Below are 18,684 nucleotides of genomic sequence, written 5' to 3' on the forward strand. Positions count from 1 at the left end.
TAACTTGAGCCGCATACCGACATGTTTGGCGTTCGAGTAAATGTTAATGTAACATAGATTGTATCTCATAATTCTAAATACCGTTGATTTTTAATCTAATTTGTGTACGGCTCAGCAACACCACTTTTTTACCGAGATCACGTTTTAAACAACTCCGAGAGAAACTAGTTCAGGTACTTTGCTGGCGCAATTAGCGTGTCAGAGCGAAAAAGCAGTGTCAATCGAGAAAAACATGAATGTTAATATACTGTCAAATGACATAAAGGAATACGTAATAAGGTCGTACGAGTCAAAGGTAAATGCTCGCGTTAATAGCCAATTACCAAGCAGTTTCCATGTTTCCAACTAGAACCCATTGCTCTTAGAGAGAGCCTTATGCTTGTTGGCCGTATAATCGGAAATTAGGGTGCAATTAGCAAGTACTAAAGCAACAACTGTTTTTTGATATAGTTAATGAATTTCTGGTCTAGCTATCGTAGCTGAGTAAATAGATACTGTTATATCCGTAACATTGTCATATGTTTCGCGAATAGTGATTTTCTTTTAATCGAACATAAGTTTTTATATTGGATAGTTCATTATTTAACCATTCAAGAGTGACTATTTTGGAACACAGACAGGAAACGATCGTGTTTCGAAAAATTATTTTATTCAATGTGTACATTTTATTTTGATACGTGCATGCGGTGACAAGTATGTTGTAAATTTCCCAATGTGTGCTTCTAAAATGACACTCATTCCCAAGGGTTGAGAATAGCTTTGTTATATCGAAAGAAAGTATGATAAGAACATAAATAAAAGAACAACATGGAGATGTAAAGGCTAGATATTTTTGTTATTGCTGTTTGGTTATTATTATTGATTAGCGGTGAACAATTTTCAATTTCTTAGCGCGTAATAATATTAACAAACAATCATCGCACGTGGAAACGATTATTCCTAATATCTTATTTTCTATATAAATATTTTACACTACTCTAATCATTTATTTAATATTCTGCGTTATTTTAAGCTTCGTTCGACGTTTTTATTGATATAAACAAGTAATAGATACTATCGTTGCAAATTTCAAATAAGATGTATCCTTGAACAATGTGTAAGTATTGAGAAACGTATTAATATTTAACGATTGAATAGTCGGTGTGTGCGTGTGTACGAAATTGAACGAGAGTGAAAATAATTATTATCGGCCCTTTTGTCCAAGACCTACGAATCTATAAAAAATAATTCAATTATTATTGTTTGCTATTAAAAATATAATCGTTAAAATTACGTATTTCTTAAGGTGGCTCTATTATTACAGTCGATGATACGATTGCTATTATATTACATTACCGTTAGTAATTGATCGATACATGCCAGGGAAGGGAAGTCAATTATCATAATATGACCGCTTAAATGGAATATTCGGTGCTTAAATAAGTCGTTTCTTCGTATCTTTGTTTCTCTTAGCTCGAGCACGAATCTCTGATGAATTTTATTCCTCTTGTTAGAAGAGAAAGTCACATTGTCTCGCGTAATCGTTAAATTTCGGCCTGACTGGTAAAAATTAGACTGTTTGCCTTGGACTCGATACTATTTATGGCGACTGACTATCACAGCGTTATAATTATTGCATTTTATATTAAATTTAACACAAGGAGATATTTATTTCCAAACTGTTAATTTTGTTTCGTTAGTCTTTTCCAATTAATAGGAAACGGTTTCAATAATTGAGTGTATTCCTTGTTCCTTCAGAATTTTCAATTAGTATGTAGATACAATCATCGATGCATGTAAATGTAAAAAAGGAATATGTTTATATAATAATTTAAAATCGAAACATTTCTAAATACCACAGAACAGATAAGATTACGAGAAAGTGTCTACAATATTACAAAGGAATAAGTAGAAAAGAATATTGCGAAATTTAAATATAATACAATATAAATTTAAATACAATACATAAATGTGGTATAATTTAGAAGACATATTACGTCTTTCGAAAGAAGTTAGCAATTTTTTGTTTGCCAGGATACACATAATGATCGTGCAATAACTACAAGTCTGTTGTAATTTATAGTAAAAAGTATTAGATTTAAATCGACTCCTTTTGCGAATATGAAATACGGAATGCTTTCTAAAAATTTAAGATATTCATAGGACCCTATCGAATAGAGCGAATAAATAAATCACGTTTAAACTGTCTGACCTGCTACACGACACACGCGCGCAAATTGTATGCACGATCCATCACCGATAGATAATAGCAGGTATTGAATCCATGTGCTTTAAGGACGCTGCGCTTTGGGGAAGTTGGGATTCAAATTGATCCACTATGCATTACCGTTATTACATTAAGTGGGTCGGAGTATAACCCACTAAGCTTCAAAGGCTTATACCGAGAATTGAGTAAAGGCTGGTTATTTATACCCTGCTGGTGAACACTAAAATTCAAAATTTCGGGGAAGACACGTAGCGACGACACGATACCAACGCCATACCAAAATTGTCGTTCGATAAAACTTATCGAACAGTATTGTAGCACAATTAGTACTACATTGTGCTAAATTTTTAGCACTAGTTCAATCTCGTACACAGATGTTCGATGCCTTTGGATAGAAACAATGAAATATTGTTCCGGAGGAGAAACTAAAAGCAACGAAATTAATTTCAAATTTGTTTCCTCGCTGTGTCGTTCGAAAGTTGAATTCTCCGCGATAGATTGTTATCTGTCAGTAATAATTACGTAATACATTAAAACATTCGTATTTCTTCGAATCGATAGATATCTTTGACTTATCATTTTAAGTCGACTTTAAGCGATCGGTTATTAACTACGTAGACGTTGTCTGCCTGAACGATCATTTACGAATGTAACAAGAAATGTAATTGATCGATGAAAAGTTGTTTACGACGTTAATGGATATTACTACGAAATTGTGCTCGCAAACTCGACCTTCGAGATAATTTACATTTCTCGTCTTTCTAAATTTCAACGTAGCAAAATTTGCCCGTAAAAATGACAATGAAATTAAGCAGAGATCCATGTTTACGGAATATAAAATAAGAAGTTCACCTAGGATTCAAATAACAGCGCCAATAATATATTTAAAGTTGATTTCGCGCGATTCTGCGTCGAGTTTAACACGCTTTTGTAACACGTTTCGTTTAATGGGGAAACAATATGTGAAACGATAATTAAAGACGACCCACGGGGATTCATAATAGGTGAACGAGAAATGATTACATCTTTGACGGATCATTAATGAAAATCCATTCGACGCAAAGCTGAGGAACGGCATCGAATATTGCTGTCGGCGGCGCGAACGTCGCTACCGGGGCGTATAATTAGTAATAAGTGAGGCGTTATTAGTAATTAATTTGCGCGGCTCGCAGAATCGAGATTGCAATCTTCATAATTCAGAATTTTATGCGAAATTCAGTCGGCCTGCGTGACCTGCTTCCCATCGTCTTCGTTTATCTCGAAACAGAATCTTATTCATGGTGTACGCTTAAATCACGCGAAGCGAGATTAAGAGATGGCCGAAATTACGGAGTAGCAGTCATCTCTTTGGAATTAAAAACTTATCTCCCGAATCCCATTAATTTCTTCAATTAATTACCGTTATTTCTGTTATACTTTTTGACAGTTACGTTGAAAATCTTCGTAAAATACACAAATAATGCATTCGACGATACGTTGCGTGCTTCTCGAAAATACAAAGGTGATTCTTATCGAGGAAATAATTATAAATTATATAAATTTCACTGTATCGATAAATAGCCGTGGGCGTTTGCTAGAAACTATCACTAAAGCTAATATTCGAAATAAACGATTGTTGTTTTAATTTTAAGGTTCGATCCTTAAAATGATCAATACGATTTACCAACGCGTATATACGATAATTATGATCAATCTATTTGGGTCTCGTATTTCTATTTATCTCATCGAATTAATACCTAGACCGGTTTTTCCGCAATTCGATGCATTATTTACTCGCTACCTGAATCCACGGAGGCACAGTTTTGAGCCTCGGCCAACGTTTTTGTACGACACATTTTTCTTATTTCCATTCATCGAACGTATGCATTCCGGGCCGGGAAATTGTCAGACACCCGGTATAAAATTTTAAAAACGCTTCGCGCATCTAACGTTCGAAGCAACAACATTTCATATGCACCGAGCTGATAATTTATTCAGATAGCCGTCTACGCTACAACTGGCCGGGTAGCAGCAACAGACGTCACGGCTGCAGACTGCGTAGATTCCTCCCTTCGGTACTTACGGCCGAATTACCATAAGTCGCGGCCCAATTAGAAGAACGTCGAAACGTCGAAAGTCTAGTGGCATCCGTGGCCACGGTTCATCGAAGCCGACGAGAGTCGCGTAACGTACCAATAAGTAGCGCGTGCATTAATAATTAATTAGCGAGGTAGCGGCCAGGCGACCTGGCCAATTACCATAATTCAACGGCCACGGCAATATACAATATCGCGAGCGCTTTCGAACGTGAGGACTAGCCCCCGCAATAATGGCGAACCCGATACTAATAATTACCGCCGGATTCGCACGCGAGTCAATTGCAAATTAGTCGACGGCTGCGTATAATTGCCGAGTTTTTTGTCGGTCGAATCGTTAACTTCTCCTGGTCCGCCTTGTATGGTAAACAGCCATTACACCGCTCGAATAACGTTAGGGTACCCTCGTTGTGCGTGGCCCATCTCGCGCCGCCTCATCGACGAATATCGCGACAAAAATCAACCAGTCGAAACTGAAATGTTTGAAATTCATCAATGGCGTACGAGTTCAACCGCGAGACAAACTTCTCGCGACGCGCCGAGTAATATTTCAGCAATCTAGCGGGATACAATTATTACACCGACGAAATATTCAGTTTTATGTTGGCATTCAGCTCAATATCGGTAACGATACACTTTTTAAGTATTATTCAACATTTTTACGTATATTGAATACAAAGCTACATTGTATCCATTAAATAATTTGTTAACGAAGTATTCGCAATTTTAAAATTGTATCTTTTCGGAATCACTATTATGTAAGTCGTTTTCTGACCAATTTAAATCTCCTGACGATTTCAATAATTCAAGAGCTTCTAATGGTCAATTTTGTCGAATAGTTTTTGGAAAAGTACGTAGACTTCCAATGAGCGGATTTGAGGCGATTGATAATCTGTTAAATGGATCAATATTTGTGTTCACTTTTGAAGATTTCCAGGTGGATAATTCCCTGTATCATTTTTATTTCTTATCTTTTGTGTCTCTTCAGCAAATTGACCAATCGGCAGAATAGTGAAGGCAATGATATCCTTTCCATGGCACAGTATTTTATTAACTGGCATCGAATACCAAGAATTTTCTTTAAGATATAATTTCAGTGTCTGTTTAGTATATACTTCAAATTTTTCTAAATTTATTGCTAAACCAGAATTTAGACATGCCAATATTTCATGAAAATGTTTAATTAATTCAAAATTAACGCCAGTTATTTCAGCAGATTTTTCTGCATTTCTAAAAAATTTACGTGCGCTAGTCCCGTCGTTGTTGTTTCTTTATTGTTTCTTGGGCATGTCTATGAGCAAACCTAACTCACTCCTAAATTTGTCTTGAACAAATTTTTTTTTACAACACATACCATTTCCGAATTATGACACTGGACTTGAGTAACTGCGTTCGTTAGGGACAAAAAGGGATAAATGTCGTAATTTGTATATTGAATCACTATTAGTTTTAACTTTAAGTACACCAAATTCCAATACGGTATACGATGGTACGATGTACCAAACGTACAACTAAACTTTGTAAAGTGTGAGTAAATTGTATACTTATTGTCGTCGAAGATTATAAGCTCAAAAAAGTACTTTTTGGGCAAAATTTGTAAATATACTTCGAATAACAGAAGATAACAAGATACGCGTAAAAACATTTATAGAAAGCACTACTTCAAAGCTGTTACAAAGGTAACTCAAGTAGCCAATACGCGTTCGTAAGCTTGAATTTAGTTAGCCATACTTTTGGGCCCTGTTATATAATATAATTTCAGTTCGTTTTTCAAAGTAAGACTCACGTTTTCATGTAAAATGGACATTTTATTATTGATACGTAATATAGTTGTATACATCTGGATCACTTTCGAAATTCAATTTTGTCCGCTTAAATTGCTAAAATATCGCACTGTGCGACGCGTGAAAATTAAAACGGTTTTCTGAATTTTAATACGATTATGTACGGTACGCGCGCGAGAAGATTGCGTCCAAATGCAATCTGGTATATAATAAGGAACAGAGAGCTAATAAGAAGCAGGATTCGGGGGGACAATTCCAGGAAATGGTGGGAGGTAACGCAACAACTCGAAGGAGAGTAGAGTATTACCATACGCGTGCAAAGAAATTATTTCGCTGGACGTGAAAAGTGTATGTACCTGTCCCATACGTACCCGAGATGGTCCCAGAACGAATAGGAGCCGTTATAATTCTAAGTGCAATTTCTTCGGACGCATACAGTAATACTGTGCTACGGGGGCAAGATAATATTGTTTTATAGCCTTTCTATACCAATTCTATGAATCATAGATTAAGTTTGATGTTTTACCGTATTAATACCGCATTAAGTGCAATTTTATTTTGTCATATATTACGTGCACTTAAGTAGAGTGTACCATCTTTAGAATCGTATTGGTCACTATTTCCCCATTTATACATTTAAGAATAATTGTTACGTTTTCTTTGGTGGTTATTTTCAGAGGCTTTGAGAAATCTATGTTATAGCAAAAAATAAAAAAATAAAAACGGTGATATCGTACTTCTATATTATTAATCCTGTTTCTTGTTTCGTTTCGAACATTATTACAAAAGAAGTCCTTCTAACCGTGATCAGTGCGTATAAACAAATTCCAGTATAAACTATCGAAGTAATAATGGTCGTTTATTATCGCGCGAATGTGAATGTCAAACGGTATTGATCGTTCAATAGAAATTTAATTTTCCAATGTAAAGATATTCTTTTATATTATTTTATAAAAGTAAAACATTGCGTTTTGAATATAAAAGAATATTATTAGTTTGGAAGATTAAATTTCTATCGAATGGCCAATACTGTCATTAACATTCGCGCGTAAACTCTACTTTGCATATTGAATACAATGCAATGTTATTATTTTGGAGAATTAAATTTCTATTGAGCGACCAACACTATTGTATCAGCGTTTGCAATCTTATAACAGGCAACTCTGCAATTTTATAACAAAATTACACGTCCTTTCCTATTGTCGACAACGTTTCATTTTCATACATTTCGAGTGAACATTAAAGATATTCGTGTTTGAAGAAGCAACAATTAATTTTAAATTTTAAATTTATGTATAAACATAGATCACTTAAATTGTAAAATTCTAAAATGACAGGAATCAACGTCTTTGTTATCTTTATAAAGAATCGTTTTGAACATGGAAAATTTCACAGGACGAGTTTAATTCTATAAAAATTGTAGTGGTTTGCAACCGCAGTTGCAATAATATAAGAATGACAGCGCTCGTGATTGCATTCTGATTGCCAAGGGTTTAAATATCACTGGGAGAGCGTTTTTCTTTATTCTTAACATAATTCTTTACTTTTACCGATTTCGTATGGAAAATAGGATCTCTCATTCTATAGAATGACTTTTTTTAAGACGAGTTTAATAAATCATCGTACAAAAGTCGTTTGATAAAGTGAATTTTAAAGTGTATCGTAATTTTTCAGATTCAGAAGGTTATTAATTTTGCATATATCGACAAAATTTGTTTCTAAGATTCGATTACCTAGTATTTATGTATATCCTCGAATGACCTTATATCGTAGCTCTTTGAACATATTACAAAGAAAAGAAACAAAAGTAAAAAACGTTGCATTCTAGAAAGCATAAAAAGTGAAGTATGTAAACTTATATTTGCATTGTTTTTGGAGCTGTTTGAACACTTCCTAAGAACAAGTATATTCGTTCGATACAATTGTTGAACATTCTTTGGATAAGGATATCTTTCGTATTGTACAAGTTTATCGAATTAGTTTAAGGGGAACTCTTGTTTAAAATTGAAAAAAAATCGATTTTTGCTTTTTTACTACTTTCCTTTAAAGTATATGACATCGAAAATATGTCTGCAACAAGATCTGTTTGAATTCGTAATATTTACGAAGTTACAGCCGTTTAAAGAGCACAACTGACAACTTTAGCGAATTAATAAGTAAAACTTTAAACGCATTTTTCTCAAAACTTTATTTCTTGAACAGGCATGCACGATATCTCAAGTTGTACTTAATCGACTAATTTCAAATTTGCGCAAAACCTTCAACAGACATACTGTTTTTAAAAAATGTTTATTCTTTTATATTTTTTAATTATATTATAGGTTCAAAAAAAAACAAACAAAAGTAACGACATTTAAACTACAAGGTAACACACGATAGACATATTCATATACAACAAGATGCCATTTTGTTTGTTCGTTTCAGATTGAAAGAACGGTCGAAATCTTACACATTAGTAACGCGCTTTCTTTTTACAACACTTTCTTCAGTCAAACATAGTTCGTGTAAATTTTATTATATTTGGTTTAAAAACACATAATTTTGTATAGTTTAAATGTTAATAAATATGTGTGTCACAATCCATACACAAAAAAGTTTATAGGTTTTTTTTTCTTAATCCCGAAAAAAGCCGAAAAATCACATTCTAGACAAAAATACCCCCTTGAAAGTATATACATATTTTCGCGTATCTTTACCGAGTTTAAACGAAAGAATAATAAAAACAAGAGTCGTTCGTTTTCGTGGGTTATACGGTATCGTAGAAATTCTTTTCTCGAAGTAGTCATTTTTGAGATTTCAAAATTGTCGTCGTTTTCCTACATACGAATATTTACATCTTATACGTTTCTGCATTACTTACGCGCATGACGAAATATTTGATACGTAAGATACATACTTACAAGCAGAAAGAAATGAATATCTGAAAGGCAGTCGCGTGTAAAGAAACAAGAAAGTGACTATGCACGTCCAGCAATCTTTCGTATCAAATATCTAGCGACTTATGTAAGTTAACAGTACATAAATGTACATTGTTAATTTTCTCATAGATTAACTTTTCTTTAATACGATAAATTCAAACACAATTCGTCGTTTGCTATAAGAATGTATCGTTAGAGCTTACAAAAATCAATTTTTCATCTCTTTTAACGATACGAGAGTCAATATTTGTAAAATGTCCACGTTTTTCCGATTCTCGACAAGTATGTTTGATTTAATCTTCGAGAGAAGCATAATTTTTACTTCTTAAATTGCTGAATTTAAATATATTCGCTATTTTCGTTACATGCTGCAAGAACGAAACATTGAACTCTATAAAAAATTGATTTCTCGTCCTCTTCGACGATAGGGGACTCGATACTCGTAAAAATGTCCATCTTGTTCCAATTCTCGATGACTGTATTCAAATTATTCTTCGAGAAAAGCGTAATCTTCCATAAATCTAAAGATACTCACCGCTCGAATATGTATTTTCGTAGTTTCAAGAACATCTCGCCGCATCTTAAAAATAATTATACTTCATCTTCTTCGACTATCGGAGAGTCGGTATACAAAATGTCCACGTTTATCCGATTCTCTACGAGCATACTCGATTGAATCAGTGCGAGAAATATGCACAGATATTTACATTTACTACCGTTTTCTTGATCAGAACCGTCCGAGCGTAAATGTTTAAACGAAGACGAATACAACGGAATAATTGCTCGTATACGAGCGGCAGTTTGGTAGAAATAGGAATCGAATTTCGAAATTATTGACGTTATTATTTCTCGGGTTAATTGAAATAGCCCGGGCCAACCAGGGAGAACGGTACGAATAATTGCGAGCGACCGAATTGTTTAATTTGAATCCCCGCGAATACGTGGAATTTAAATGTTCCCCGCTTTACACCGCTCCATTTGAATACCAGTGGCCGGTGAGTGAGTCAAATTAAGGGAAAATCAGAAATGATTGTCACGTTGTCGAAGCGTTGGATTATGTTCGACTTCGACCGGTACCTATGAATATTCATAGCTTTCACCCCTTTGCGAAAAATTCCTAAGCAACGAAGGGGCGGCTCGCGAATGTGCAATACTCGATGTAATTAATCGTATGCGTCGGCACGTACCTGATAACCGGATGATCCTTAATTTACGCGCTCTTTATTTCGGCGAACACCTTCCCGCCGACCGCCACGCGTACAATTCAAAGGGATTTGGCCAAAATTTCATTAACGAATAATTTATACCTCTTTAAACGAGAATATCGCACCTTCGCGTACGCCATTGAATTAATACCGAACCGCGAATAAATACTTTCGCTCGTTGTTTTCCGATAAAATTGTAAAATCAGTTCGAACAGATTTTAATCCAACGGAACGAATATTCGTAAAATTTTATACCTCCACGTTTGCACGAATTTTCATCCAGATTAACTCGTTCGAGTAAAAATTCATTCATTGTTCTTGTCATCGGTATCAGGGTGGATGGAGTATGGTTCGCGTTACTGCCAAAAATAAATGACTTGGCGTGAAAAAGTGGATAGAAGGCACGAAACGTAATTTTTCTCACGAGAACCTTCCGTTCGAGAAACTAGGGACAAAAAATTGCCGAACGTCTCTCGTCGCGTGTCTCTGTATAATTTATTATAGCACGTTTGTGAAACTTGGCACGAAAATAACCCAAGTTGTTACTTCAAGTTTATTCACCGATGCGATTTCATTATTTTACCGCGCGTCGTCGCGCGTTGGATCTTGTTTCCAGGGTTCACTGATTTCATTTTTTTTCCCGCCCGTCCCCAACGGCGCTTTATCATTTTATAATACTCGGACATTTTGCAAGAGAAAGTTTTAACACGGAGGTATTGGATTTCTGGTCACAGGCATATCGTTCGATCCGTAACCGACAAGATACGTGCTAATTCTACTCGTGTTCTCGATTCCATTCGTTCGATCGATCGATCGCAAAGATCGATAGTATTTGGGTCGAGTGGCATTCTAATGTATTTCCAATATTACATTGTACAAGGATAATGCTTTTAAGTTATTCTGTCTATGGTTCAAACTTCGTGGCTCGCAACGCCCTGTTGATTTCCTACGTATTGGCTACGATTGCTGGAACGCAGACCAGAATTACTATAAGCTAGCATTTCGAACCGCTTGTTTGCTTCTGACTTCGTGGATCGATAGCCACCGATATATTTTTCGCGGGAAAAGCGTCATCTTTCCAGCCGTTATATTCTCTCGATATACGAGAGGAACAAAACCCCTTGGTTGCTCGCTAACGGAGCAACTTTGAATAAACGCGATGGTATACGAAACGATAACAATCTGTTTTGTATCGCGTTAATTAGCGTTCGTTCCATAGGGAAATCCCCGCGAAAAGAATGGCAGCGTTACAAACCTCGTCGAACGGTTGAAACTAATTTCCACGAGATACGTATTTTCCACAAAAAAAAAATCGCGACGCGATCTGGAAACTTTTCCATCGATTGCGAGTAAAAGACGGTCGCTAAATTTCTAAAAAAAAAAAAAAAGAAAAAGGACCGTCGTTCTTTTCCGGAACGCGGAAACTTCTAAACGATTCTCGTGGAAAATCGAACAAAGAAAAAAAAAAGAACTCTTCCCGTTCGGTATAACCGCGAAGGGATCGTAGGAGCGTAGCAAAGTAAAGTTTTAACGCGTACCCTTCGTATTCGTTTCGATTTCCACGTGAACAACTTTGGTCGTAAAATATTAATAAGTGTATAAGAAGCACGTTCCATTGGAATTGGGTTCAGTCGTTTCCGGGCGCGAGAACGCGGCCTGAACGGAGTATCGTCTCGATCGACCGACTTAATCTCGGGCTGTCGACGCGAGATTAAAAGCATCGCGTTGAAAATTCTCACGTACCTCGGGTTTCGACGAAAGCCCAACAAAGATTGGCCAGCGAGAAGAACAGCAACGAAAGTAGACAGAGCGCAGCATCCCATCTCATCTTCGTTGTTCCAGATAGCTTCCTCGGTTTCTCGCTGGCTTCACTCTTCCCTCGGTTCTCCTTCACCGGTCGCGCTCATCTTCCATCGTTCCCCGCGACTCACCCTCCAGGCGGTGTGGCTTCCGTTCCAGCTCGAGAACCGCACAGGCCACCCTCCACTGGTCCAGAGTACAAGGGAAGGTGGAAAAAGAGCGAGAGGAATCCCGTTGTCAGCGCGCCCGGTTTCACGGCCAAGAAGGGTGCTTATCACCTGGCTGATAACACCTGGAAGACAAATAGCCGACCTGGTAAACAGAAGCGCCGTTCTCCCTTGTAATTAACCTGCTGGTAATCCCAAGGTGGCGAGGAATTTCCAACCATCTCTCTTTTCTTTCTCGCCACCTATCCACGAATTCTGCGTCTGTCCGTGTTCCCCGTTCTCCGGGGCCTTCTTTCCCAAGGTTTTCTTTAGCACCTCTAACGAGCCGCGTACGTACCGCGAAATTGAAATAAAACCGGACGAACGAGACCGCGCGGTTCCGCGCATAAAGCGGCTGATTTAACCGTGGTCTCTCCTATGGAATTCATTTCTGCGAACGGAGGATGCATCTATGGATGCCGGCTCTCGCGGTTGATATCCGGCTTCTATCAAGCCCCGAGAAATTAGTTTGCGAGGAAAATAAAAGGGAAATACGACCGGAGATATTTAGCTAGTCGTGGATTAAAAGAAACGCACCGCGGGGCCTTCGACGCTTCTTTTTACGGTCCCGTGTTTGCGCACGAAACGGCTTTGAATTTTCGCGGGAACTTTCGAAACGACCGAACCGAGTCGGTTGAGTTCGGTTCCATCGAACCGGGACCTTTCACTTTATTCGAACTTCTTCTTAAAATTGATCAATTATTACCGGTGTCTTTGCCTAGAATATTCGTGCACAATTATCTAAGTAGAGAGCTATGTTTAAACAAATAGCCTGAGTATTAAAATGAAAAAATATTGTGTTTCGATCAAAAAGATATGTCCTATGGGTCAATGGTAATACCGTGATGTATAATTTGAATGCAATTTGGTTTTTGTAATTGTTTATAATGGTGCAAAATAATGGTACTGAACTAAGAATGGTTGAGATTGACGTTTATAGTATAGGGTTTGCAAATTTTAAATTAGAACTACCAAAGGGGTCAATTTGATCTGTTTCGAACTTCTTTTTCAAATTATTTAATTATTAACGGTGTCCTTATCTACAATATTCGTGGAAAATTATCGAAATAGACAACTAATGGTACTCGTAAATTAATTTGCCTTTTCATAAAACGGATAATCGTGCGTTTCGAACCACGATGAAAAGAAACACCAAAGAGATATGCATCGAACTTCTCGAGTTACTTCACCGACACAAACATTGAGAGACCACCGCATAAGAAAATAAAAAAAACTCACCGACCGAAAGAAGAACCGATACAGCTGGTCCTTGGAAATTGTAAAAACAACGTAGTTATAAATTTCGTATAAGAACTAATATGTCTATAATTTTCAGGAAAGAGTATTTGTTCTTTTCTTTCGTGGATAACATACGTTAAATAATATTTGTATATCGTGTGTAATCGTATGATTTTGTAAGTAATAATTTTTTCTACGTATATAACTAATTTACGAAGAAACGAATATGCATACGATATATTATACCGGTGACACATTATCCTCGTAATGACCTAATCTTTTTTATAACAACCGTCGATAAACGCGAATTTTAACCACGTTTTATTCTCCATATGTTTGTTCTTTACAGAATTAGCAGAACGCAATTATAAAATTTGTAATTCGTTCAAGCGATCCTAGTCTCTGCTGCCCTAATTTCCAGCGATAATTTTCCATTATCACCTCCGGGTATACTAGAGTCGAAACTTTGAATCGAGGAGAACTCAAATCTTTTGCTTCGCTAATACGGTAAAAGGTAATCTCGAGGTCTAGTAAACTACGAGCAATTAAAAAATATTTCAATAGCCTTTTTAGAAGTACTCAATATTCATAGAAATTAATTTTTATTGGAAAATAATCTTCCTGCGTTTGTCGAAATGGTTTTAATTACATACAGTGAGCCAACAAAACATTTGTATACCTAGTTCTTTGGAATGACCTGCACAAACAAGCGATACACGAATAGAAATTCTATCGATTTCTAGTCTACAGTGTACAGAAATAATGTGCAAAATAAAATTTTTAATAATGCGTAAAAATAAACAATATACAAAATAGAAAATATGTATTTGTACACTTATGATTCTACTGCTAAATTTTGAAAGTGCCTATGCATGGTCGAGATATTGACGAAAATGTAAACAAGTGTTCGTTTACGCAGTAGTCTTGGTCTAAAATGCAAGAAGAGTTTTAGAAAAATCGATGAAAGACTAAATTTAAGTTTTACAACGATGCGATACATTGTTAAGTAATATGAGAAAACGAAGGGTACAGACAATAAGTGTAATTGTGAAGTGTAAAGTGTTACAATGTGAGTGTAATTAAAAAAGTTACATAAATCCATTATGTCGCATCAATATCAGGGAAGATGGACTCCCTATATAACTGAACGAAACATTTGCCACTTTTCTGAAATATATGCCAAAGCTGCGAGAGAGAAGCAATTTATAAATAAGACGAATAGTGAGATAGGTTCGGGTTTTGCAAAAACTTACGCGAGTGAACCCATCGAATTTTGGTAACCTTATCTTCTCGAAGGTGAATTTAACATATTTGGTTCAGATGGGAAGACATTCGTCCAGAAGAAACCCAATACCCAGCTTCAACAAGAACCTTGAACCAACTGTTAAGCACAGCAGGGGATACGCGATGATATGGGGTTGTATGGTATAGAGCGGTGTTGGAAATATTGCGTTTATCGAAGGGAGAATGAACGCTGAGAAATATATCGAGATATTGCGTAATAATTTACAAGAAAGTGCGGTTAAATCGGGCTTGAATAAAATATATTACTTTCGACGAAACAACGGTCCGAAACACATCGCTAAGAAAACGTGACAATCGTTGTGCAATAATTCTAAACAATTGATTACATTACCACAGTGCCTGGATATTCTGTAGAAAAATCGTACCACATACTGAGCATAGAAGTAAGAAAAACATGCAACATAACTGATTCAGAAATGATTTTAGAAGAGCGATCAAAAGCATCGAAAGAAACAACCTAGAAACTGCTAGGATTTATAGTAAGCAGATTACGAACCATATCTAAGCTAAATGGACAAATACTAAATATTAATTATGATGTACAACTAAAATAATCGTAAACTTTCTGCTAGATTCTTGTACTTCTTGTATTATTTTTTTCTAACGCGTTAATAAAATTGTTATTTCGCACACTCTTTCCGTATATAGTAGACTATTGATCGAAATAGTTTTGATTCGCGAATCGTTTGTTCGTATAAAGTTATTGCGAAAAGACTAGGTGTAAAAATACTTTCTCGATTCACTATATTTTACGTTGTAAATTTGAACACTTCATCGAAAAGACAAGATCGATCGAATCTTGTATAAAAATAAAATCTATTCCGCTTGTTCGATCGAATAACCAGCGACGAGAAAGTAAATGAACAATTAAACAGATTCAAGTATGAAACGCGCGAGATTGCCTCGAAAGTTATGGTCGAGTCTGGTACGCTGCCGTGAAGATTGGATAGATGTAGACGGAGACTTAGCATGGAATGCACAACGTGCTATGATTTCGGATAAATTAACGGAATTGTTGCTGATTGTAGGTTCTGGTGCAATTAGGATTGAATTTTCAAGTTTTTATAGCACTTTTCGAGTTGATGTAACAATTATAGAAAAACAAGAGACCATTTTGTCGTTGGAAAACGAAGATATTTCGAATCTGGTACAAGTGATATTTACAAGAGAGGGAATAGAAACATATAGGAGCACTCTCGAGCGCATAGGACTCGCTGTAACTCGAAATGCAATCTTCTCGCGCGCATACTGTACCTAAGGGAGAACGGGGTCGGTTGTAATACAATAAATATCTCAAAATATATAATAAATATTAATACAAGTTTTCAGGTACATTTGGAACATGCTCATATATATGTAGATACAAAATAGACATCTATGTAGTGCAGAAAATAGCTTTAAGGTATCCAAAAATTAACTCTCCTTGCTATCTTAAAATTGTAATGTAAACGCTCTTGTAGCAAATATCTTCTTGTTTCTTGTTTTAAAATTTCAATTTGATCTTCCTTAATGAAATGCTGATCGTTACTTAGCATTCACAAACACGTTGTTGATAAAAATATTTAATTAAAGTTCACAAGTGCGGTCGGGGGCGATTGTAACGTTACAACTGTTACTCAAAAAGAGTAAAAGTTGAAGAAGAGATACTAACATGCTTGTAACGATGAGTCGCAGGGCTTGGGACAAAATTTTTAACGAAGAGCGGAAAAAACAAAACTTTATTGATAAAAAATGAAAAGACAAATACATGTGCAGAATTCAATCTTGAATTTGTGCAATCGTTTCGTAAAGCTTTGTCACGACAGGCTTCAACTAGAGGTACAAAGGAGCAAATGTCTACTATATAGACAAATTCTTTTAAAAAAGAAAAGATTAAAAAAGAATGCGAAAGAAACAAAGAAAAATCAAAAGGAAAAGAGAAGAAAGATAAAGAGTACTATTGTCTGGTGTGCAATCAGTCCTATAATAAAAGTGAACCTAATGAGAAACGGTTGCAATATTGTAACTATAATGATTAGTCACACGAAGTATGCACCGACCAAAAAGATTTATACATATTTACCATAATTGCAAGGCCTAATAACTTCGAAAGAATATCATAATTTTTATTTTTTGTTTTCAATTATTCACCTTCCTATGTACCAAAATACTAACTTTGCCATTTTTCGTACGCTATTAAAATTTAGATTTTCAAAAATTAGTAACATTTATTTAACATTTTCTCCGTTTCCCATTTTTTATCAACACCTTGAATATCACTTGACGCACAGAGAAATCGCTACGGCTAGAGAACGTCGGATAATTAAGTAACACGTTTGTACATGAGCTTTTGTCATAAATGCAATTATAACGCTCATCGGTGTTCCAAATGGTGTAGCTCAAAGTCAAAGTAATAGTGTTCCAAAGTCAAAGTGTTACTACCGACCGGTGTTATTACCTCTACCGGTGTTATTGCCTGCATCTCGTGATTCGTCTCGCAAAGATTCCTGTCGTGATCGCAGTGACGTACAACCTCGAATCGCTACCAGCTACGAAACAGAGAGGAACCGTCGCGGAACGGAAGGAACATTCGTCACGATGCGGAATTACGCAGTTAGAAACGTCCGCCGCGGCGCGTCGTAAAGCGTTGCCGATACGCCGCAGCGATTTTCACAAATCTTCGTTTCTCGGGGACAAGCGGGAATGGGTAGAGAGGACACTCGTCTTCGATCCATTAAACGATAACGACCGTAAAGACACGGGTTGTAATAGAATCTTTCTTCGATTCCAGCGGGCTGTAACGGCGGAGCATGTGCGGATCGGTCGTTTTTGCGACGATAAAAGTGTCTCTTTATCCGTTCGTCTTGGCGAAGTTATTCCGATTCCGTGATCCTCCGCGGGCAGGATCCACGGGGATTCAACGAGTCTGGGCGCGCTTCCCGTGTGTTTGCCCTGCTCCTTATGGTAAATCTCCGACGGGGATCCAAGGGTAGCGGCTGGAGTTCTCGATCCAACGGGATTGTTCGTTCGGGACGCGAGAGAGACGCGAGGTCGTGGTTCGGTTAAGAGTTGAAACGAAATTCCGAAAGTTCCTGCTCGGTGAAACAGGTCACGGAACGAAGAGAGCCGTCGCGGAGGAACGGTTGGCGGTCTTTAAAAAGTTTTCCCCAGTTCCGGTGCAGGGGCGGCGAATCCCGCGGCGGGATGCCGCTCGGATTCCCCGGGGATAAAACAAAGGATAATCAGGTCGCTTTTTATTCTCGCGGCGGGCTCCGCCGGTACTTGCGAAGGAGCCTGGAATTACCGGCTTCCTTGCCAGCTTCCGACCCTTCTTTTCCTGTCTTCGCCACTTCTAAGCTGCTCGAATTAGGCCACGTTAATCCTTCGATGCCCCACGGGCCGTGGAACGAGTATCGCTCGGCGCTGGGACAACCGTCTTCGTTGATGCATCCGCCTGACTTAAATGGTCGTCGCGTTGATCGCGGGAATTGGATTACGACGTGATGAGCGTCGCTTATGATTTTCGAACAGATTTCGCGAATTATTCTCGCAGTTACAGCTTGATGATTCGTGGTGTTCGAAGAAGAGTGTCTTTTCTGGTTCTTTGTACGAAAGTCTTTCAACTGTTTATCCAGAGATCCGCTTCGAGCTACCGAACAACGATAGGATATCGGTACTCTGGCTTGCAAATGGCTACCACGTTGATCGAGAGAATTGAATCACGACACGAGCGTTGTTTATGGTTTTTGGAACAGATTTTGGGAATTATTCTCGCAGTTACAGCTTGATGATTCGTGGTGTTCGAAGAAGAGTGTCTTTTCTGGTTCTTTGTACGAAAGTCTTTCAACTGTTTATCCAGAGATCCGCTTCGAGCTACCGAACAACGATAGGATATCGGTACTCTGGCTTGCAAATGGCTACCACGTTGATCGAGAGAATTGAATCACGACACGACGAGCGTTGTTTA

General features: G+C 37.1%; 1 protein-coding gene across 2 annotated transcripts in view; it reads right to left on the bottom strand.

Annotated features, from left to right (window-relative positions):
- The window catches only part of LOC143148298 (uncharacterized), a 119,840-nt gene that overhangs the window by 37,190 nt on the left and 63,966 nt on the right, over window positions 1–18,684 (bottom strand). For both annotated transcript variants that reach the window (XM_076314504.1, XM_076314505.1), the window contains exon 2: window positions 11,932–12,280. In XM_076314504.1, the coding sequence (XP_076170619.1) occupies window positions 11,932–12,016 (85 nt within the window). In that variant the 5' untranslated portion in view covers window positions 12,017–12,280. The remainder of the gene's footprint in view (window positions 1–11,931; window positions 12,281–18,684) is intronic.

This window comes from Ptiloglossa arizonensis, chromosome 6 (assembly GCF_051014685.1).
Source record: "Ptiloglossa arizonensis isolate GNS036 chromosome 6, iyPtiAriz1_principal, whole genome shotgun sequence".
In the NCBI taxonomy this organism is placed as follows: domain Eukaryota; kingdom Metazoa; phylum Arthropoda; class Insecta; order Hymenoptera; family Colletidae; genus Ptiloglossa; species Ptiloglossa arizonensis.